We start from the raw sequence: 25,430 nt of genomic DNA on the forward strand, positions 1-25,430 counted from the left end.
GGTTCAGGCACAAAACCAACTTGGTTAAGTTTTGGGAAGCATTGTGGTTTGGGTTAAAATTCTGACTATGTTAAGGTTAGGAGACCTTTGCTGTCATGGTTGTAATGATGACCACTTGGTTACGGTAAGGGAACGGCCACAGTCATGGTTAAGTGACAACAACACCGATGGTGGATACGAAACAGGAAATAAAAAGCATCCCAACATTTGCCGAAATACGGTCTCAAAGCTGATTGGTTGTCTTAAGTTTTCTTGGCTTTTTAGATTAAAAACAATTCAAGATAACATGGTGACGCAGCTGAAAGTTGTAGTCGGTAGTCATTGTTGTTGGTCTCAGTAGAAAACATTTTATTTCTGTAGTCGGACCAGTAGTTAGGAACACACAGGACAAATTGTCTAATGTCCTCAACCCATCATTCCCACCTAAACGCACGCATATCATGCCACACCCTCAGCCCAGTGAGCACCCCCCCAATGCAGAGAACTAGTTGGCGGAGTGTATTCCTGTGTTTTGGACTGGTGTGAGCTGCCTTGTTGACTGGTTTTTCTCTGCTCTCTCATTACACTGCTTTGATGCTTCCACTGACACTTTGGTCAGAGTTTCCAACACCACAGCCATGTTGTTTAAGGACAGTGTGCATGTGTCTGTGTGAGTTACACCGACTGTGTGTGTGAGTGTGTTGCGTGCGTGCATGCATGCGTGTGCGCGCCATGCTAGACAGTGAACCAAACAAAGTAATGACCACACCAGCATCTGGGCCCCAGCCTGTAGAGCCATGGTGTCAGGCCGGTAAACACACACGCACACACACATGCACACTACAGAAAATCAGTGTCACATTTAGCTTGGCTGTCTCCCAGTGCTTCTCTGTCATTTACTGTATTAGCTGTGGTCTTGGTGCTGAAATGGCCCATTATGTGGGCTGTGTGAGAATGTGTATGTATATGTGTGTGTGAGAATGTGTATGCGTGTGTCTGTTTTTATGTATGAATGTGACTGATTATACTGTATATGTGTGTTAGCGTGTGTGTCTGCGAGAATGAGTCAGAGAATCGTGTGTGTGTGTGTGTGTGTGTATGTCTTAGTATGTGTGTGTGAGACGCTGTTGTTGTTTGCCTCCCCACACCACCACAGTGCTGGAACGGTGCTGGCCACACACCCTTTGATGTGTGTGTGTTGTGTATGTGTGTGTGTGCGTGTGTGCGTGAGTGTATGAGTGTGTCTTGATGTTGGGGCCACAGTGGATGACAAGACGTCCTGCTCTTTCTCAGCAGGATCCTTCCTGCAGCTGCCTACACACACACACACACACACACACACACACACACACACACAGGGTCCATCTGCACATGGTTACCTCACCCTGCTGGCCTTTTTCATTTTCTCTTGTCTCCTCATTCTCTCTTTCTATGCAGCGCTTTCTGTCAGGAAGTGACATCACTCCTCATGATTCCTTTGTCTTATACTTACAACACAAGTGTTGCTGAAGTGGCTCTAAAGGCATATTATATTAAAATTAGACATATGCTGAAAACCAAAGATCCCTCCCCAGGGAACATTTTGTACTAATTTTCAGTATATTAAATATGATTCCTTCATATTAAACCATTACAGTACCATAAAAAAAATTCCACTGTATTCCCCACAAATTGTATTCTCGTCAGGATGGAAAAGCCCTCTGCATACATTTAGACCACCATGGGGAACAAAAAAACTATGGAACCCAGACTAGTGACTAATGAGTGCACTGAAACCCAGACTAAATGAAATCTGTCTGCATGCACAGCTCTTTGAGGCTAGGTGACCTACAGTGTTCAGTAGGAGGGCGAGAAACGGAAGCACATGTGCTGGTTTTTTGTGTTTTGTGTTTTTGGTTTTTTTTCTTTTTTTTTTTATTCATATTGCAGTGCAACAATTTGCATGTGTTATCCAGATAAGTTCAGAAGAAACACACTTTTAAAACTGCAGTTTGCACATTGTGTCGGTTTTGTATCCATGACTCTGTGCCTGAATTCTCCATTTCTTGCATCTAATGGGTGTGGGTAGTGGTGAGCTGGTTGGCGGAGTGCAGAGACTAGTCCCCAGAATTAGATTTTATTCTTGTTTTGCGCAATCCTGATTCATTTCTCTGTTGCCTTTTCCTATTTTTGTAACTTTCGTTGTTTTGAATCTGAACTTCTAACATCCCAATTACTTTTGCTTCGTATCTTGTTTCAGTCAGTTTTACAGTGCTTACACACAAAACCTGGGTGGGTATATGTAAAATATGAAATGCTTTGAATGATTTGGGGGTATTCTTTGAATTCTAAACAAATACAGCTTACTGTAACTGTACTGTAACTTATATGTAAAAGCTGCATGTGATTGAGTGGAGAGCTTGTGTTGTACGTTATTTTGGCTTGTCTGATGGGTGTGGTCTGTGGTGAGGTATTTGTCAGCATAAAGATGGAGCTGGCTGCCACACAGCAGGGACTAGAGGCACAAAAAAATTAAATGTCTTTCCTGTCGGGCCTCATCCTAATTTATGCACCCTATCCCATGTTTGTGTTTTGTATAGATAGGATAAGTAATGCTTTTGATGACTGCTGTAATATCATCACGACTATGACATGCTACCTGTCATATAAAAGGAGTCTTTATGAATGTTTCTGTCTGTGGTCACAAGTGTCATTTGGTCAAGTTTGTCACTTTTCGTGTGACGTTGGCATTGTTTGAGGTGGCTTTCTTATGACAAAGACAGTATAACTTGCCACATCCTCCAACTGACAGAGGCCATTTTGACAACAGGGAATAACGATACAAAAGTGGTTTTTCTTGGTGAGTTTGGTTTCAGGTACCCCAGATCTGAGTATCCCAGGTCTGAGTTCCTGTCAGTAAGCTACATTAGCTACATTACCTCTATTTGGTGTCTGAGAAAGGAAGTAAAGATCTGGAATTGCAGCAAACTGTCGGTGTTTGCAGCACAGCTTCACAGCTCTGTCACAGCTGCTGACTTTCACTCTGATGCTGCCACTGATAGCATGGCTGTGTGTCAGTTTGTGTGTGTGTGTGTGTGTGTGGGTTTGTGTGTTTGTGCACGCGCTTCAGTCTCAGGAGAGGCACAGCTCGTTGGTTTTCTCAATGAAGGCTGTCTCCTGCACTTGGCAGCAGTGTATGTGTGTTGGTGTGTTGGTGTGTGTGCGTGTGTGAGAGCACACACCAGTGAGTGTGAGTGTTGTGTGCGTGTGCACGCACTATGAAAACAACCTGTTGGTGGGTTGCATTATGTCTTGGCTTTCAAGTATATGCACTTTTTTATCAGCTCAATCTATCTAGTTTCCTTTTCCAGATCGCTACACATGCACATGAACAAACATACTTACCTTGTGTGTGAGGGAGTGTGTATGTGTGTATATGCGCCTGCTGCCCCTCCAGGATTTATTGTCGTTCACCACCATGGCCCAAAGTAAATGGATGACGTATCCGTTTTGTTTTCTCTCCCTCTATTGTCTGAGGATCATCTGGAAGTGTTTTAGACACCGATGGCTCCTCAGTGCGGGACGTTCTGAATCATTCAGAGACTCCCCATAACAATATTTCCATTGTTTATTTGTTTTCTCTGTATTTTACCCCTGTCTGGTTGGAGGGAAAGAAAAGAAATCCAGAGAAGCAGAGGATTAGTTTTCACAAGAATTGAATTGTTGGAGAAACTGTCCAGGGTCACCACTGGTCAGTGGGATTTCATTTTTATTTATCATTTTATTTTCATAGTTTAATAGTTACTTCATCAGTTCTACATTCTGCATTTTACTTACCCTGGGATTTCTTTCATCATCAACAGTTCTGCTGGCTTTCTCCCCACTTTGTTCTTTACTTATTTGTACAGTTTTCTGAGCTGCTGTCACTGCCAGAGGTCCTAATCTTTTAGAAATCATGGGGATTAGTGTCCTCTTGTAGCTATAAACATGGAAACTTTTGGGTACAAGGTAATTTTCAGTAATAATGGAAATAGATAATGGTGCATTTTAAACAATTTAAAAAGGGAACTTACAAATTTCATGTACATTGAACTCACACGTACTCATATTTGTATTGTATTGCACTATTTGTTATGTGTGCTGACAGGAGAGGTGAAGTAGTAGCATCTCCCTACACACGTTCTAAGTTACACCATCATATCATTCTGTCGATTTTAGTGTGAGACAATGCACACTGCTGTGCTCTGTCTGTGTGTGTGTGTGTGTGTGTGTGTGTGTGTGTGCGTGTGTGTGTGCATGTGAGCATCAAGTTGTAGGATATCTTACATGTGTAACTTTCCTGCACACGTTTCCGGGCACACGTTTGTATGAGTTTAAGTGGAGGTGGATTTTGGACAGTATGAATCTAGTCACTCTTCTGTGAGTGTGTGTTTGTGTGTGCATGTGCCTGCTCATCCCACTCTGTGTGTGTGTGTGTGTGTGTGTGTGTGTTTGTGTTGGCTGCGGCCAGCGGAGATCGATGGTCTGTAAAGTGGATTCCTTATTGGCCTGTTTGCTTTGGCAGCTCTTGAAAGAAGCCCACTGATTACACTCCCAGATGTGTCATACACAGACACACACACACATGCACACACACCACTGTTCACTGCTGCTTGCTTTCATGTCTGTGTATGTGTATGTTGCAGAGGAAGAGGGGGGAACATACATACTTACCATCCTTTAACCTTTTGTACTTTGGCAGGTTACGTTTTTACAAGGACACTCTCTCTGTCTTTGTCTCCTCTCTCTCTTCTCTCTCACTCTCTCTCTCTCTCTATCTCTCTCTCACACACACACACACACGCGCGCACACACACATGGTGAAATGCATAAAAGGTTTGACATGTCTTACTGGTAAATATTGTGACACTTTCATCACGTTCATCTCAGGTTCTCTTGGAGTGTTTGTGTGGGTGACAAACTGAAACTCTAAGACACCCTTCCTCTCTCTCTCTCTCTTTCTCTCTCTCTCTGTCCCCCTCTCACTCTCTCTCGCTCTCTTTCTCTCTCGCCCCTCCAATCCGTTTGATTGAATAGTGCATCACTGGCAGGACAAATGGTTGCTACCAAGGTTTAGAAAGCATGGAGATGAAAAGTGAGATGAAAACGTTTCTGGGTCTTACTGAATTAGCAAACTTTTTGGAAAAGCCTGGGAAATATTGCACTGTTATAACACATCAACTCCCTCTCACAAGAACAGTTGTTGTTACTTTTACCAAAAACCAAGACTAAAAATTCTTGCACTAAAAGTTGCACACTTTATTATTAACTTTTAATGGTTATGAACTACTTAACTCAATATCCCATTTTTTTTTAGGATTCTGTTCATACTGATATATGTTAATAAAAATAACAATTTGACAGTGAAAATATAAAACAGTAATATTCTAATTAGGCCTATTTTCTTTTTTAATTTGAAAATCTGGCCCCAAACTGTCAGCTTAGAAAAATTCTGTCCCTTGACACCTATAATTGATGTCCCCAGATGTAGGAATGTAGGAGAACCTACATTGGCTACTAAAAACATAAAATGTTTGGTCTGCCTGTTCTGGGCTACTGTAGAAAAATGGCAGGTCAACATGTTGGACTCTGTGACGACGCCCCGCTCCCTCTGTAGATATAAAAGGCTCATTGTAAGGTAAAGAAAACACACTCATTCTCGCTTTCAGGTGATTATACTCTAATGAACATCATTATTAGGAATATTCCATTTCTTTCAATAGATCTCCCCAAGGTATGAGCCCTCTGAGTACCCATACCCGACTGCTAACTCAACTTATATCGCTTAAATGTTTAAGTTGTTGTAAAGTTACCTAAAACATGGTCACATTTTGTAATAATGTCATGAAGCATGTCATAGCGTACATCAAACTTCATTACAACATGAAGTTAATGGATATGAAATAATATTGAACCCATGGGTCATTTTTGGGTTTTTGGTCTAAGGCCTCTAAATTCTTGTTCTCTCTTTGGAGAAAATGCAGGAAATATCCTTCAGAGGAAGATGGGACTGATATTAAGAGTGTAATTTTGTTTCCACCCTACACAATACCCTTTCATTTCATCTTTTCTGTGCGTTAGAGGGTGGGGCTGCATACAGGTGACAGAGTGGCTTTGACAGGATCTATGTGGTTAATATTGTTAGCATAGAGTTGCTACCTCCCGCCAGCATGTCATGTCAATATCAATGTAAAGCTGCTCAACTGCTATGGAAGATGGCAAATAGACAGGGAGTAAAAGGCTTTGGCGTGTGTGTATTTAGTGACTTTTAAGTGAGTTCAGTGTGTGTGTGTGTGTGTGTGGCCCAATAAAAGCCTCACTCCTGACATTTTTACTGCAGGTAAGTGGAGGGTGAATTTATGGTGCTTGTTTAGAGGCCTGAGGAGGCTTGGCTGGCCACGAGCTGGTCACACACACATGCATTCACACATACTTTTTTTTTTTCGTTTACTTTTCCAGCTCTAGTTGGATTCATATTCATGCAGTCTGACAAGTTCTTACACAGATTTGAAACCACACTCTCCTACCAGTGGACACAATCCTTTTCTTTTCCTCAGTGTCTAAAGTGGTCCAAGGCCTCATGCTGAAGACTGACACACCACACAACAGACTTAAGCTGTAGAGCCAAGCAACTCATCTTGACACTTTTCATCAAAATGTTCTCAGACACAAAGGAAGAAGTTGGATCATGGGCGACGAAACACAATAGCAGAAGAAAGACTCCGAGCTCTGTGAACAGACAGACGAAAAGCGAGACATGGCCTGTGATGGACAGAGCAGACAAATGGCTTTGGAGAGGCAAAAACAGGGAGATGAGAGGAAATAGGATGGGAGACCATTCCCAGGTGGCTGCTTGGCTTCCAATACAATTCTCCCCAAACTTGGCGAGGAAATGAAATGGGCTCCCCCCTCCCTTCCTGCCAATACGATTAATTCCCTGTAAGATGCTTGCATTTAGACCCAAGAGAGACATCATAATGGAGGATTTATTCGCATAGAATGAAGAGGCTAGTGGAGTGGCTGTTGTATAATGCTTTCCTCTGCACCTCGACTGGCTGTCCCTCTCCATCTCTCTCTCTGTCGCTCCCTCTCTCTCTCTCTCCATTTCTCTCCCCCACCCTCCTGCCACTTGGTCAAGGTAATTCTTGTCTTGCTGCTCGTGGTTACCATGTAGGATTGAGCATGTGAAACATCTAATATATGTGCAACTGGTTTGATTGGGCACAAGTTATTTGATGTGCTATAAAGCTTAAGTGTCCCCTAACCTGTTTGTCCCCTTTGGCTCTCTCTGTGGTGTGATAAGGCTAGCTTAGGGACACATTAGGCAAGGCAAGGCGTTAAGATCAAATGGGATTGTGGAGGATTTCCGTGAATACGAGGTTGTGGCTTAGGGAATCCTCTTCATTTACCCCCCTGAGAGGAAACCAAGCACGGTACAATATTCATCACCACTGTTCACACAGCACGCCATGGCATGCAGCATCACGCCTCTGTCCAACCTGGCAGCCAGGGCAGAAGGAAGGAAATGGAAAATTAGAAGCAGTCTCTCATGTCACACTTGGTTGAGGTTGGGGAAGCTTTATAGAAAGGGGCTAAGGCACCATATACTATGCCAGGCCAACCATCCACCTTGGCCCTCAGTGAGAGGTTTGCAGCTTTAGAACAGTCATACATCTTCCACATTTGCTTCTTAATTGTAATTCATATGGCCACAAGACATCCTTGTCAAGTAAGATTCAAAACAGCACTCCTTGGCTCGGTTCTCTTTCATTTGAATGGGACTGCTGTGTGAGCTCAGTTGGGGGCACAAAACGTGGGTGTTGAAGCTGTCTCACCTTTGCTGGAGCACAATGCAGCATCACTTTGCAAGTTGCTAAGTCGACCTATGTGCAAGTGCATGTTCCTGCTATTACATCTACTGAACATGAACACCATCTGTCATCTGTTTGCCTTGCCATTAGGGTTGAACAAGTACTCAACAAATGAGTATCCGGTACAGGTAATGTACTTTTTATGAGTAGAAGCATTATCTGAGTAAAATATGTCAATATTTTGCTATATATTTCCAGTTTAAGCCTTACCCAATCCAAGTATATATAAGGATACCGATAATTTAGTTGGTTGAACAGGGGTAGATACAGATAACTCTGTACTCACTAATCCCTACTTGCTATCGAAAGACAAATGATGAAATGATTGCCAGCGTGATAACTTTCAAATAACAGTAGTCTTTTGCTGTCTAATAAGCTTTCATACTCATAGGTCCCCTAGTCAGATTGCCCCTCTTGGATCTTTTTTCATCACCCACACCAGTACCACAACATGGCACCATGTGCTGTTTTAGTACAGGGCTGCTTTCTGACTGAGTATTCGAAACATTTGCGACATTTCAGCGATGCCAGTGCTCTTTTTTTTCTTTCTTTTTTTGAACAGTCTAGTGACATCACAGGATGCCATGCCACGTCACACTTCCACTGCAGTTTTCAGTACACAACCTCCACCCCCCCTCTTCCTCCACCACCAAACCCTGGCTTTTACTGGGGATGAGGTTTGAGGGGGAAACATTGTATATGAGCAGGACTGTTTAGTAAATAACACTAAGGTATTTATTTGTGCTGTGTCGCAACTCCAGTAAACAGTGGACAGCGCCAGTTTAGATTTGGATTGGACCACTTCCCAGAAAAAATAAGAAGTGAGCGAGTGTGGGGGTTCGATTGAGGCGAGAGACTCACAGCAAGGAAGGAAGTGAGCAAATTCTGTGTGATTGATAAAGGCCTGTAACTCTTTAACACACAGTCTGTAACACACAGATGACAAGGCATGCACACACTCCGTCTTTCTCACACACACACGTATTCATAGGCGGTGACACACACAAACCCTGTAATTGAATATCGTGCAGAAAGCAAACATTCTCCTGTAAACATATCGTCTGTCACCTCTATAGCTTAATCCATATCCTTTATGCCAAATGGAGACACACACACACACACACACACACACACACACCCCTGCAGCCTGTCAAACAAACAAATGAGGCTGGAGTCCCTGTGAAAGTCATCACCATGACCATCCCAGCTTCATCATCACGTTAGCCTGATCCATTACACAGCAACATGATCTGGCCTGAAATCAATTAGCTGGCCATGCTAGCACCGTGAAGTGTACACTCCCCAATCTTTGTTTTGGTTTGATGGAAAACAATGTCTAGCGCCCAGAAGGGAGTTTTAGTTGTGTGGGCGCCACGTCTTTGACCAGATGAAAGATGTTTTGTACCCATTCTGTGATGACACTGGGTATAGGAAAATTATGACGCTGAGCTTGGCTGTTTATGATTCTGATTTTACCAATTTGTTAAACTGTTTTCGAAATTAAATTAAACATTTCAAAAAACAGTTTAACAAATTGGTTATTTTTAATATGTTGATATAGTGCCAAGAATGATATCATATCCTCAACAGAGATGATGCCAAAACAGATATTAAGTAGCCATTTAGCCTTAAAATGTAGATTCTTGTAGATTTCTAAATTGATTAAAATAAAATGTCATTACAAACAAAATGTTTTAAAGTGAGGTATTCCATTGTAGTTTATTACAAGTTAATTAACCAGTCTCACCAAAGCCCCATTGCGATTACTGAAGGTTAAAGTGGCTGAAGCATTTCTGAGGTCAATAATTAACTTACTCACGTGGTTGCAACTGAACGCTGCTCATCTCTCATGTTATTATACACCAATAAAAATATAATTATGAATATTATATTCCATTACTGCTCTTAATTTCCCTTAAATCTTATACCCTCGATGAGTAAAAACAAGAAAAGGTTGAATTTTTCAAAGAATCGTCAAGTCGTAATGTGCACACCTTCTAAACCTTCTCAACCTTTTTAGGGTTTTAGTGTGAAATGTTTGACCTTGGTTAATTCAACCACTTTGAGCTTTCCAGTGATAATCAGTAGTCGGTAGTCTCAGCTTGCAGCTACTTAGGAAGCTAAATGTCCTTGAGCTACTCTTTTTATAACCACAGGATAATGAAATGAAAAATAAAAAGAGTAAGTGTTCGGAAACAGCAGTTTTTAACCAAAATAAGTTCATCTCAGTGGAATAATTTTGATCATTGCAAAGAGTTCTCAAAGTTCTCCCACTTTGAGCTAAGTGTCAGTAAACTATGACATTCAATTTGACCAAATGACAGTGCTGATATTAGAACACAGAGGTGTGGACAGTCATTGTCAGGACAACACAAATGAATGTTGCTATGCCATTTTCTGGTGTGTCCAGTCAGTTACTCAAAATCACAGTTACACCAATCAAATGACAGGCATTCCCTATTACATACTAATACTACCATGTAGTATTTCAATCAGATGTCAGCCCATTGCACATCAGACCCCATAACTCTTGACATATGATTCTCAAACTGAAGTTAGGAGCAAAAGAAGCTGAATGGGCCAGTATGTGGCTGAAGTTAAATTTTGATTTGACAGAAGCAGTGCTAAGTGTTGTATCAACCAATTTCCCATATCTTGACCTGAAATGAATTCAGCTATTCATGTGCACAAGAACAGCACTCTCAGAGAGATCATACATGCAGCACAGTTGTACAAATATAGTTTATACATACAGGTCGTCAGAGCACGCCTGCTCATTTGTCAGCAAACACACCCTTTCAGGGGCCTGTTTAGTGTTGAATATATGGTCTCCTTGCAATCAGTGTCCCCTTCAGCTTATTATTAATGCCCTCTGGTAACTAACAACAGGACCAGGGAGAGGTCTTTTCCAAGGCAACTTTAATTTCCCTTCTCCTTTCACCTCCGCACCCTTTTTTCCTGCAACGTTCATTAGCGCACAACCATAAAAAGACGTTGAGAGCAAGGGATTAAATATGCCAGCGTGACTGGCTTCCTGCTGATTTGGTCTCAAATGGTTAAGAGCCAACTGCTGTTTTATTCTATAAATGCCATTGTCAAAACAAGCATGTAGATGCAGTACGTTCCCTAATTATTGTCAGCTGTTTTCTATCACTATAATGAATTACTTTCCTTCTCTGCTACTGTGTTGATCTGCAGTCACCCTTAAAGAGTGACAGTCTTTTTTACATACATCAAACTTTATCTTAGCTGTGAAAGTATGTCATGTCTTACTGTGTGTCCTTATTTCCTTATTATTTCCTTTTATTCCTTATTGGACTTAAAAGACTGACCATTAATTTCTATTTGTTCCCATCTTGTGTGGTTCCCTTTTTGTTTTCCTCTTTCTGCTGACTTGCCCAGAGTCATCTAATGGCTCTTGCACACCAGGCCGACAGTCGGCCTTCAGCCAAGGTGAGGCCATTGACGAGCGTTTGTGACCCTAGTTTTTGTGTTTTTTTGGTGTGTAGGCATTAGGAATTGACGGTGAAGCCCACTGGTAAGAGAAATCACTCTGATTGGCCGTTCAGCTAAATCAGTTAGTGCACGAGAACAGACGCAGAAGTGAGGAAAGCAAGAAAAAAGCTCAGGTCAAGAGGACACACACACAGAAAGCTCCTCTCAGTTTTCATCTATCATCCCAGTTCACAGATATCTTCACAGTGGCATAGCCATTGGGATTGAGCAAGAGTGGTGTGAAACTTAAATGCTCCTTTATCATAACCACAGTTAGTATATCCACAGTCCTAGATCTTCTTGACCGCCACTTACTGGTATGGTAGATTTAGCTAATGCTATACTATAATTCATTTTCATCCTAAATCTAGATTTTTTCAGAAGCATCACATCTACTTTTAATCTCAACACACTCTGGCATCATATGATACCCATCCAAACACGTGTGCCTATTGATTTATATTTTAGACTGCACATGTTGACGTGTGTGCTTGGTCGCCATCCCATTTCTGAGCGGAAAAGCAGCGATTTTATCACATTTACACCCTTGACCTAGACAGCCCTGCTAATGTGTCTTTACTGTTTCCTCTGTTTGCATAGCATGACCATTGTATGCTATGTGTGTTGCATATTAGCCTCTATTTTGTGATATGTAACTGTCGCTGGAGGTTATACCATGCATATATATACGACTGTCAAACTGTTTAAGATAAGATAAGATGAGGCTTTATTGATCCCTGAGGGAAGATTAAATTATAAAATTGTAAAAAATATAAAAGAGTATACAAAAACCAAAGGTTATATTACAAGTACAGAAAAAATAAATGGTTTTACAGAAGATGAGGAGTGGGTGATGGTGATGGTAGTATTAGATAGTATAACAGTATTGCATTGAGGGGGCAAAACATTTCACAGGTGGGAAAATAAGATGTCCAGCATTTTGTGTAATAGTGCAAACATTAAGAGTAAATAAAGACTTACAGATATAGTCCTGTCGGACTGTAGTGGAAGAGACACAGCAGTCCTAGGATACGCTGCTGTTGTAGACTGACTGCTGTCCGGACAAAGGACCTGCGGCAGCGTTCCTTCTTGCACTGTGGGTGCAGACTGTGACTGAAGGAGCTGCTTGCGGTCTTCACTGTCTCATACTGAGAGGGATTACAAAAAGCCTTCGACTTATGTATCTGAATGTGAGTGTATTTGAGAGTGAGACCCTTACGAGGGAGAAGACTGTCCTTGTTCGCTTCGACACATCTCAGTTTGGTGCTAGATAAAATGTTTGTGTCTCTTGACTTGTTTTGGCTTGTTTGGACTGCAGTCCTGCACTGAACATTTGTGGTTGTATATGGGTTGATGTGTGCAGGCTCTCTCAGTATATGTCTCCTCACAGGTGCCTACATCACTGTGTGTTTGCACACCACTTTATCTAACAAACCTGTGTCATCAGCCCCAGAGAAAACACATGTACACACACACACACACTCAAGTTATGAGTATTAATCTGCTGCTTTCCAAGAGGCACAAGAGTATAAGTGAGGTCCAACACTGATGTGAGGCAATAAGATGTGGCTTGCAGTTTGTGTAGAGAGCAGACTGTAATCTAAAACCATCACTGTATGCCATCAAATAAATTGGAACCAAGTGGCCCAACCGGTTTCATGAAAGGGGTATACACTTTTGTTTGGCTAAATTGTGTAATTTTGGAATCTACGCAGTCTTCTTATAATAGTGTACACACAAGAGACAGCTTTAAAAATAAAACAAAAAAAAATGAATGGTCAAATTGCTGCAACAGAAGCAGAGATATCAACCAACTTTTAGCCAGTAGTGTGGGTCAAGCTTCAATAAAACCGGATAATACATCTCCACAGAGTCTTTCATTGGACACTCCCTGCTTGGTAAATGCCCACATCTTTCAGACCCTTGCTTTGCACCATTGGCCTTTCTGGCGCAAGCTTAGATAACCTTGAGCTCATGACTATGACATCCACAGTTATTTTCTGAGTTATTTTCTCAGACTTTAAAAAGCTGCCTGTAATGGGTTCATGGGTATGTTCATGGCATGTACATGAGTTACTGTTACTTTATATTCATGGGATCATAGGATCAGGGATCAGCAGATATGTCAGTACTGTTGGTGGATGTGAGACAACTGTATTCTAGTCTTTGGGAATACATGGCAGTTCTTTTTAGTGTTTGAACACAAATATTAAGGTTATGCTAAGACTTCAATGAAGTCACTGTTTGTGTGTGAGTCTGTGTGTGAGTCTGTGTGTGTGTGTGTGAGAGAGAGAGAGAGAGAGAGAATGAGGGGTGCTGAGACAGACACATATGAGCCATAGCTTGCTGTTAAAGCATTAAACCTAATAGTGAGCAAAGCACAGTGCTGCTTTCTAATTTGACATGCTTTGAATTAGCTTAGTGGGGTGTGTGTGCGTGCGTGTGTGTGTGTGTGCGTGTGTGTGTGTGTGCATGTGTGTGTGTGTATTGGGTTAGTCTGCAAACTTGTCAATTAACTGCTTACAGGTTAATGCATCTTCATATCTGAATGCCATATGTTTTGGTGTGTGTGTGTGTGTGTGTGGTAGTGAGTAAAGTGCCTTGAGGCAGACCCTGATATTGATGGGGATTACTAACACTTAGCTGACACCACTGAGACTGCAAAGGGAGTAAATGATTTAGAAGCACTGGCCTTAATGTAATGAAAGAAAGGCCCTGCCTGTCAAGAACACACACACACACACACACCTACCTATGGGTGCTAATCCTGTGAGCTTACATCTCCATTAACACTAGCACTGCACCACAAACCTACTCTGCCAGCTAGCTAGCACTCTCAGTGTTTCCCTGAGGATATCAGAGACACTCTCTCTCGCTCTCTGTTTTTCTCTGACACACACATACAGACACACAGCCTGAAGGGATGTCAGTAAGGGTTCACAGCACAGTCATAGAAGTGTGTGCGTGCAAATGAAAGTCTATTAAAAGTGTGTTTTTGTCAAGTTATCTATGTGACATATGAATTGTCTCATTGTACTTGAGTATGAATTACTGTACTATGCATTAGCATCTTGCTGGAGTATACGTACAGTATAGGATTAGACTAATGTACCAAGCATACACTGACCTTTCAATACCATCTAACTCTGATATGATGGAGGTTAGTCCTGTCCACAGCTGCATAAAACCATGCTGATGGAAAATTGTTTTTTTTTCTTTGTAATGTGTGGAGATCCAGCCCTGTGTTCAAAAAATGACCTTCATCTACAACTGCAGTCATCTACAGCAGCAAATACACTTTGTGAAATAATCCAATGCCATTATTTTCTAACATAACGAGGGAGCGTTTTTATTGACGCTGCAACATACGACATTCATATACTGAACTAAGCATCCACTGTCAACTTATATTATTTTTTTAAAATACCCTTTAGCCATGATTTTTAGGTCTTCTTCTGCACTGCCGCTGTTAGTGGATTGCTTCATTTCTGAGCACATTACTGCTTCCAGCTGTCAATCAGCTGAATAACCTGAACCATCGGCAGGATGTAAATTGCGCAACCTGCTTGCCTGGGTACATGCAGAAGTGAAACGAATTAATGTTCATGATTTCCTTTCTGGCGTCTATTTTTCACAAGCGTGTTGTTGTTGTGGTTATCACGTTAACCTTTGACTGTTAGTATAAGATTGTCAGAAGGTTCCAGTATAATCTCTAAAGTTTATTTCAATGCAACACAACCGTTAAGCAGACTCTTAAGTGACCATAGAGTTGGATTGACATCTCTCTGGCACAATCTTAACAAAAACTAAAGTGTAATTCACATGACAAGGACAGGATTTGTTGAAAATTTGTTGGATCAAATTTTAGAGGCGTTTTAAGCAAAATCGTAATAATAAAAGCTCGCTGTAGGTGGTAGTTCCCACCTGATCTACCACCTGATTTACGATCTGTTTTTTAGTAACAGACTGTTCCTGTTTTTCCAGTGCCTGACTTCCCAGTAACACCACTTGGGTACACTCCCACCCTTCCCTCTCTCTCTCTCTCTCTCTCACACACACACACACACACATCATTACATATTATACAGCCCCCATAATAAAGGAATTAGTTTGATCAGCCCCCTCGCACTAAAGTCTAATTGAATTAGCATTAACCAGGCATTAGGGACTTAACTACACAGGTAACCCAGAAACAATGGCATGAGGCCTCAGAACATTATCCCTACACCTGTGTGTGTGTGTGTGTGTGTGTGTGTGTGTGGTGTGTTTGTGCCCATCTATGGTGTGTGAGCGCTATCCTTGTGAGAATCAGAGAAAAAAAAACCTCTAGACTGAGTGTACAGTTAAAGATGCTATATGGGAAGCATTTCTTTGAGACAAGTCTACATTTTCAAACAAGTGTCTACACTGTAGTACACAAGAGAATCTCACTCAGATTTGTTAGAAACTGTGCTGGATTGCATAAAAGGTTGTGGAATAACCTTTTATGCAATCCAGCATAGTTTCTGAAGGAAACAAGTCAAATCAAGCCTCCGTCATATTGTTGGTCCAGCAGGAACTGCTGGACAGCTTCAAGGATCATTTTGTCACCAGAAACAGTTAGAAAATATTGATAGTTCTGGCAACAACGTGTCAGATTGGCATGAAGATAGCTTAGATACTGAAAATTGCAGAACATGGTATGCAGTACCCTGCAGGAAGTGTTTACCTGGACAGTTACGCTCATGACCCCGATAACAAGAAGTCAAAATGAACAGCACATCTGAAGAAACCTCTCTCTCTGTAAACTGACATGTCAGTATAAAGATGCTGAGCAGAATATGAACCAAGCATTCAGGTTTTGAATTTTTAAATTGCTGTAGAGATTTTTTTTTATTGGACTTCAGTGAACATCAGCAAATTAAATGACCACAGTATTATGGAGGAGCATTGATACTGGTGTGTGTGTGTGTTTGAGAGGCAATTGTGATGTGCATGTGTGATGTGTGTGTTCTTGCCCTACTGTACCATCTTAAGCCCCTGTTGTAAAGGTACACACACACACACCAGCGTAGTGTGATTAAATCTTTAAGGAAAGTAGCACTGGCTGGAGGGATAAGTAGGGCCAGTATGTGGGGACTAACAGCTGGGTGGAGAGTGGCTTTTAATCCTGTCGGGTTTTAACATGATGGAGGGAGAGAAAAAAAAAAACAAGCCATGTTGTGTTCTGAATCCTCATGCTCCTCCTGCCAACATCACATCCTCACATTTCCAAAGATTTGCAGAGAAAAATGAAAAAGAGGAAAAGTCAGTAAACACATATGGATGCCAAGGAGAGATACATGCTGCAAATCTACAGTGGGTACATAAGCTCAGACACTGACTGTGACACTTCCAGACTTTTGAGGATCCTTGTTTCTGCTCACATTTCTAATACTAATACTGTTGTATTGTATATTACAATGATTGAAGTATTGCTACTGCTGTTTGCATATACATACATACATCTCATACACCTTCCTTATTACTCAAGGAGGAGTTCAGCAGCACCACAAACTGCATCCCCAAAAATGGCCATGAAGTGGAATCAGCACGTCTGTAAAACATTAGTAGTTTCAGTGTTTCAATGTAAGCTATCAGTATCGGCCTTCAAATACTCATATTTGGCAAAGCCTGGTCTGATAAACCTAAAGCTCTTCCTAACCTTCTGCCAAGCTCTTATCATCCAGAAAAGCCACCACTGTCAAAACCTTTGATCTGCCTGGCTCACCGGCTATCAGAGAGAGCTGACTAGTGTGCTAGTGTGTGTGTGTGTGTGTGTGTGTGTGTGTGTGTGTGTGTGTGTGTGTGTGTGTGTGTGTGTGTGTACCCGAAGGCCTGGCCAATCTCAGCTCCGCTACAGGCCAGTGACAGGTGCTAATGCTGGGGCGAGAGGCTGCACGGGCCTCCATGCTCCCTACTGTGATAACACTGACCGACCTCCAAAAGCATATAAACACGTACGCACACACACACACACACACTCAGACACACACAGCTTAGCTTCCTGATAACTTTGCTGCACTTCAGAAGCAAACTGTGTGTGTGTGTTGGATTGATCTTTTTCAAAGGATTCTCCTTTAGTTCCAGCAGGCCTTCCATCAAAACCAGCCACGAGAGCCTGTTAGGTATGTGTGTGTGTGTGTGTGTGTGTGTGCATGTGTGTCACACAACAACTCTGTGTTTTGCCTTAGAGGTGATTTGATGTTATTATGTCCTGTATGGTGGTTGATTTAATGCTAGATAACCAATGTGTGTGTGTGTGTGTGTGTGTGTGTGTGTGTGTGCGCGTGCGTGCGCCTTTGTCATGGCTGAATTGAATTGTGTAACAGTAAAGGCCCATCTGGACAAGACAGCTTAGTGTTACTGAGTGAAGTGTGGCTCAATACTTACAAAGACTCAACCCACTAAAACCTCCAGCTGACCATTTGGCAGAGGTTTTACATGCCTACATATTTTAAAATTTCATTCAATCACCCTTTTCAAAGCTATGCTCACAAGTTTTAGTGTGTGAGCAGAGTTGTAGGATGATCGGATTGAAGCACATCCTGATCGGACCCTCGTGGCATTCATTGCAGTAATGTGATATGAATATTATTCAGCATTTCCAACAGCAAGTTACAATTAATGAAACAAACTGCAACATTGTCAAATAAATAACTGTCGAGCCAGAAAGTGAATACTTCAGTATTGGTCTTGGTGCCTCAACCATCATATTTACAATCTGTGTCCAACCATGTTTCCTGTCCTTCCAGAGTGCACACAGAGATACTCACACAGACACAGATTGTGCAAATGGATGCTGGTCTTTCCAGGAAAAGAGGATCTCGTCTGTACTGGTCTCCTCTCTCTCCTTTGATGTCATCCTGTCTGCCTTCTCACTGAGCTTTTACCCACAAGTCCACAAGAGCAACATTATTCTGTGTTTGAGAGAGAAAAATAAATGGATAAAAAAAAAAAAAGCAGGAAGTTTTCTTTAATAAGCTTAGAAATTCAAAATTGCTATTAGCATTTATCGTTTACATTTGAGGACCAAGCACTTGATAACTTGTCAAAAAAGATGATTAATGTAATGAAAAGTTACAGGAGTCATATCATCCAGATCCCACCTAATCACTCCTGGGCCATTCATCCATCCATCCATTTTCTATACCGCTTATCCGTCAGGGTCGCGGGGGAGCTGGAGCCTATCCCAGCTGACTACGGGCGAGAGGCGGGGTACACACTGGACTGGTCGCCAGTCAATCCTCCTGGGCCATTCAAGTGTCTCTTAATTCACTGTACAAGGAGCTAGGCTAGCAGTTCTCCCCCTTTTCCAGACTTTGTGCTAAGCTAGGATAAATATGTCCCTGCTTCCCCTGACTGTATGCTTCTCTAAATGTTTGACTGTGCCTCTAAGATGTGCATGCAGGTTTTTCGCACCATTGAACACTCACAGTCACAATGATATTATGAAGATCATATGCTTGTTTGAATCAGTGTGCCACTAAGAGCTGATATGCAGACTTGAAGTGATGATGACGATAAGCAGAAAGTGAAGCTGTGAGGTCATGTGTTTATGTGTTTGTGTAGTTGATTTCCAGCATGCTGAGTCACAGGAGCATTTCACTAACATCACAGCCCCCCCCCTCCCGCCCCCCCAGGCTTTATCACCTCTTTGTGCTGGCAGGCACAGTGACCAAGTCAAATGAATGCACTAATAGAATAAACCAGTTGTTTTAGAGTCTGCATGCTTGCTTGCCTGGCTGGCTTAACACACACACACACACACACACACAGAGGGGGAGAGAGAGAGGAAGAGAGAGAGAGAGAGAGAAACAGGTTGCAGACTCTCTGGCTCCAAAGTGCAAGATCTCTCTGATTGCAGAAATTACGGCAGACAGAAAGGAGAAAAGATTAAGGTGCAGTGTAGGTCTGTGTGGATTTGGTTTGACAGGCATGAAGATTGTGTTGTGCTTACAAGTTGTTAGGTGTTGTGTGTGTGCGTGCACATGTGTGTGCCTGCGTTCGGGCGTGCGTGTTTGTCACTTTAAACCAGCTGATCTGCCGGACTCCAGCTGAACTGGCATGTAGTAAATTGATTTATGTTGTGATGTGGTTTGGCTGGTATATTTAGTATGGGAGACGAAGAGCCACTGAAACCCACGTATTAAGCATAAGTAAGATGCAACATATATATATACCACCCTGCTGTGAAAATACAGTATCAGCACATCAGTATTTTGTTATGAGTCAGCTGCTTTGTTACCATCTAATACTTAAATATTAGCATATTCTGCAAATCTCTATTTTTGTTGCCCTGTCTAGAGTTTTCGAGTTTTTAAACGCTTTGCTTCTGCTTCATGTTTTCCTCATAGTTTCCCTTCTGACATCACTCATTCATATCAATGATCTGTTCAACATGTTGCACTGCTGACTCGGCCCAGTCTCTCAGAAGACGTGGGCATCATTTCATTTCTGCAGTTAGCTTTACAGGAATGTCTCTAATGAAATATATAGTATACATGTACACATACTGGATGTAAAGTACATACATGTAGCAATAAAAGTTAGAACGTTCTCCTATTTACTCGTTTATGTCTTATTTATATTTTATTGTGTTTATTTATTTTTTCTAGCCTACAATAAAAATATGTTAAATTTGGCAAAGCCGTTTAAAGACAGAGGAGTTGTTCTGTGTTAAGAAATTCTAGCCTGCATCGTAGCTTTGCTGGTTAGTTACTAAAATATTATGTATGATGTCTCAAAGGGTTTTGTATGATAAATGCTCAGATGACAGTCTGAAAATGTGGACCTGTTGATGCAGGGAGCATTCAGCAGAATTGGTGTGAATAACCCACAGCAGCATTCTGGTTAGGCAGTGTGCTTAACCTGAGGAATATTTCATAACTACAGCACATACAAAAGCATGGCCCATTGAGCATTGCTCAATACATATCATCGTGACAATTAAAAGTGCCCATACCTGAGTTTGCAGCCGTGGAATCAGAAATCATTTCGTATTTTTTTGTTTTGTTTTTGCAGGTCCATTTGACGGGCGTGGAGTGACCCTGCTCGAAGTATGTGGTAGCTGGCCTGAAAGCTTTGGCGTTCCCCGGCACAACGTCGGCTCGGCAGACGCCACCGACGAAGGCCTCCGGGAGAGACTCGCTGATGCAATGTCTGAGTCCCCCTCCAGGGATATCGTAGGATCTGCTACAGGTCAGTAGAGAATGGACAGCACAGAAACACATTCCTCTGCAAGTAAACACAGGCATATATGTCCACATGCAAACAAAACTTCACCCAAGGGTTACGCTTAAAGCTGCTGGACAAGATTTCAAAAAGACCCAGTATTGGGTCACTTACTGAGGTCTTTCTCACAGTCCTGATAAAATATAAAGATGTTGTGACATTTGTGACATTTTTCTGCTAAGATTATTGCAGTTTAATTTTTATCAGACACACTGTTGTTGATTTTACAGTGTGCTTTTTGAAAACCAATTGGGCAAAAAACAAGAAAAGGGAGCTTAATTGCAGAGAAAATGCCTTTCTTACTGCATGAATTCCAGAAATAAAAAAATAAAAATAATAGTAAATCTGATCTGAAATGTCATCCAGTCTGAAGCAACAAATGTAGCCAAAAAGGAATAACAGGTAAGATAAAGGTTCCACAGAGTTTGCCTCCTTCACATCTTCACACATTGTTCTTGCTGCAGTCTGTACAGCCATGAAAAACATATTCATCTCTTGTCAAGGGAAGTCCCCTCTGAGAGTGCTTCAGCTACTCTGACATGTTTTTGTTGCTGAAGACAAACATCAGACTTCAGAATAATTTTGTAGAGCAGTTGTATGAAAACCTTTAGAGATTTAAGGAAATCAGAATCCTATATTGATCCCCGGGGGAAACTGGGTTGATCCTCCATGCGGTATTGTTGGTATCAAAGAAAGATGCTTTATGCACCTGACTATGGTGATTTTACATTAAATCCTGGTAGATCGTGTAGCACTGTGTGTCCTGATGCTTTCACACACAAACAGGACTCATCACTGGTCATCTGGGTCACTGTTTTTTTGTTCTAATAAATCCCATTATGAATGTGTCCAGTGCAGCTAAGTGTCTTGTTAGGTAGCCTGACTTCCTCACTATGGCATTATCCAGTATACAGTGCTGCCAGCTCAAGGTCCAGTGATGGATTAGGCAACCACTAGTAGGATGGTCTGCTTGTCTGAGTGTCTGTGTGTGTGTGTGTGTGTGCATGTGAGTGTGTACTAAGTTTTGGCATATCTGCACACCCCTTGCTTTTAGGCTTCCTGCCTGCCTGCGCGCACACGTGTGTGTGTCGTGTGTGTGTGTGTCTGCTTCCTCGTGTGTGTGCAGCAGACATGCCGTTGGCCCTGACAGTCCAAATGGTTAACTCGTTTAGGAAGCGGCAGTGCTCTCTCTTTCTCTTTCCCCCCTCCTTAAGTGAACAAGAGTTCCTTTGATTTAAATGTGTGCGTGTGTGTGTCTGTGTCTGTGTCTGTGTGTGTGTGTGTGTGTGTGTGTGTGTGTGGCAGGGGGGTAGTTCCACAGAGGCAGCCACAGGGGTGGGGTGCGGTGGGGAGGGTGTTGTGGTAGGGGTAGAGTGGGGGGTCACAAGGCCCTAATGGATTTAGCATCGACTATCAACCCCCCAACCATCCCAGCCATATCCAGTCCAGTTCCCCTCTCTCTTTCTCTCTGTTAGGACTTAACCTCATTTGTAGCCTTTCCCTCTCTCTCTTTCTCTCTCTCGCCTCATCACTCTTTTTTACTGCACCCACCCCACACCACCCCACCCCCCTCCCCCGTGTTTCTTCATTAGATTAGATGTTGGAGACTCCCGGACACTAGTAGTCAGTCGCCTCTTGTTCTTGTCCCCCCCATCGCATTGCATCTCAACTCCCACCTCCCCCCTCCACCCCTTTAATGCAACACAAAATTCATTACTGATCACATTACATCAAAATACACCAGTGATACATACGCACACACACACACACACACACACACTTTCCTGTGCCTTGAGCTGTGCTGAAGACATCATCCACAGGGAATGTGATGGACTTGTTGGTTCCTCCATCCATTCATACAGACAGAGAGGCTTCAGTCTCTGTAGGGTAATCTAATAGCACAGCACTTCTGCACTGTAACATTTAGGAAATGGTCCAGTGTCTGCTGTAAGAAGGAGAGTGACATGGATGGTCAGGAGTTGGGGTTTTATGAGTGAGTGTTGTCCATTTTGATTCCAGGATGATGGATGGATACAGTTTGTTTGATTACCTGTTTTATACCCAACTAATCGGTTTATAACTGGTTCTGCAGGAAGAGCTTAAAGGATTGGTTCATACTAATTACAAAAGACATACTGTATTTTTGAATGTACCCTTAGTGTCACCAAACCACACAGATACCGTCATTTTGATTGTATTTGCCCAGATTTAAAAATCTTCCGTCTGTCTCAACTCATTGGACTTGGAATTGGAAAAAAAAAATTTGACTTATTATTGACAATAACAGAGACACTAGTCCTGAACAGAGAAGTTGCTGGTGTCATTTTTCAATGCTGTGAAATAAAATTGCAGGCAGATATCTCAAATATAGATAGATATCTCAAAAAAATCCCTAAATCCTGGACAAATAAAACAATGTGACCACATGGCCCTTGATATTTAGTATTTTTAGTAAAACTTTTTGATCAGATTCCACATGGATACACATGCCCCATGGTGGTCCTACTGGGATTAAAAAAAAATTTATAACTATTATAATTTTACTGATACCACACAGGAAAATTAAAGTGTCTTAGCAGCATTAGTATTTACTATGAGCGACATTAAATTACTAAATTAAAAGGTACTAAATACTATATCAATCAGCATACGTAGTAACCATGGAGGATTTTGCATGAATTATGGGCGGTAACCTTACTGTAGTAAGACAGAAATGTGTAATTTAATGTAAGCTTAGAGTAAATATAACCACATGTAAATATCAAATTACAGCCAAATCAAAAGCAAACGATGCAGATTTCCCGAAAGAGCAAATTGTACAGTTTGTCAGTGGTGTGACTCCATCTCGTGAGAAGACACGAGCAGAAAGGAAACAACCAAGTAGAGTTTTCAGTGCATTTTGACTTGAGAGTCTTGAGTCATAGTCTGTGTATTTACAGCACACATATGTTCAGTCTTTCAGGGAACATAAACATGAAAGACACAGACTATCCAGACTTCAAACTCTTAAACCTTGCTATTGATGAAAGCTGTACTGAATCTTAACCTTGTGTACACGACAGCCCTATTCACACTCCAGACCTTAAACAACAGATGAATAAATGAAGCATACTGTGATCTGGAGCAGCAGGCATTTCATTCATTTTCTTATTCAGTGTGGTGTTCCTACACAGGAGTAATGTTTAAAACGTCTTCTTGGCCCTGACATGGAAGATCTGATTTCCTGTGGCTTTCCCCTGGAAAAAGGCAACAGTCCACATGTCATCCCATCCACATTTTATCCACACACGATACACTCCTCCCTGGGTTAAAGCAAGAGACAAAGTTTTGGCATTCAATTAATTATTTACAGTTCCCGAGGTTTCCATGTTCATATATGTGTACTCAAAGTGTTTCCGTTGCGAATTGAGCTGTGTATGGTGTGTGTAAAGGCTCTCTGAAGGTCTGTGTGTGTCTGTGTCTTGGCGTGAGACATAGATGGGCAGAGGCAGATGGTATCTTGCTCAGTGTCTCCATTTGCTGGGAGCTGTGGCCCCAGTGCTTAGAAATCACACAGCACAGTTGAGCTGCTAACATTGTCCATGAAAATAATTGCAAGCACACACACACACTCTCTCTCTCTCTCTCTCTCTCTCTCTTACCTGTACACACATTCCCTTGATCTGTTTCTCTGTAATATGTTTTCATGCAACTGTTGCGTGAATGCTCCGCAAACTTCTCAAACTTTTATATACAACCAGTTTCAGCTCAGCCTGTCATTTTGCAATTCCACTGCTATTTATCACAGGGTTTTTCTTCTACAAAACAGTTTTGCTGTATGACAATTGACAGAAATAGAATTGGATGGAAACACAACAACAAACAAGACATTTCCCCCCCTCAGTGTGTCCACTCACACACTGAGGGGATCTCGCGGCTGGAATGCTTGCTGATGTAACAAATCGCCGTCTCTCTGGCATTCTCCTCCAGCACATACACGTACACGCACGCAGACACACTCTCTCGCAGATTCACAGGGAAAACAAAGCCTCCAGTCAGGGTAATGGGGCTCTCACGCTAAGGCCGAGACCCAGCGTCGCCAGCTCGGAGGGCAGGTGACACTCACATAGAGAGATGGACGGATGGACAGAGGGAGAGAAACGAATCTGAAGAAGAGGAGGGGAGGGAGAAAGAGAGAGAGAGTCACTGACGACTAAAACACACTGGGGCTGAAATTAGATTTGGCTCCAATGATATAATGTTGCTAACTAGATTTGGCTTATTGGTGCCTGCCCAACATAAATTCCATTGAAGCCATATGGAGAGTGGACTACTGCTCAACACAACCTGGTGTATCTCGGTTGAGAGCAGCTCTGGCTGAGGAACAATGACGCTTTTTATGTCTGTTTACTCGCATCATGTCATTTCAACATATGCAGTTTTTTTTAAAGTGGTAGGCTATTTTTATTTTGCGTCCATCTTTGGTGCTGAGTGCCTATTGCCATAGTGTCACGTACTGTGCGTCAGGGGAGTTTTCCAAGGAAAGACACAATTTACAGGAAGTCATAACAAGCTGAGTGACTTTGGTGTCATGTTAATCAGCCATGGAGGACAGATAAACGGAGCTTTGTCTCTAATTTCTATTCTTAATGTTTCCACTTTGTACCTGACATGGTGAAGTACTCAGATTTGTTAGTAAAAGTACTTATACCACACGGTTAAAAAAAAAACTCCCAAGTAAAAGTCCTACACTGAAAATAATATTTCATTGAAAGTATGTAAGTATAATCAGGAAAACATACTGAAAAGTACTGAAAATACTCATTGAAGTAAAAT

The 25,430-nt window shown here is 41.9% G+C and overlaps 1 protein-coding gene across 1 annotated transcript in view; it reads left to right on the forward strand.

The window, feature by feature from the left end:
* Positions 1-25,430, forward strand: part of bcas3 (BCAS3 microtubule associated cell migration factor) — a 304,969-nt gene that overhangs the window by 253,900 nt on the left and 25,639 nt on the right. Inside the window, exon 23 of the mRNA XM_046388328.1 lies at positions 20,406-20,582. Within this exon, the coding sequence (XP_046244284.1) occupies positions 20,406-20,582 (177 nt within the window). The remainder of the gene's footprint in view (positions 1-20,405; positions 20,583-25,430) is intronic.

This window comes from Scatophagus argus, chromosome 5 (genome assembly GCF_020382885.2).
Source record: "Scatophagus argus isolate fScaArg1 chromosome 5, fScaArg1.pri, whole genome shotgun sequence".
Taxonomy (NCBI): Eukaryota; Metazoa; Chordata; class Actinopteri; family Scatophagidae; genus Scatophagus; species Scatophagus argus.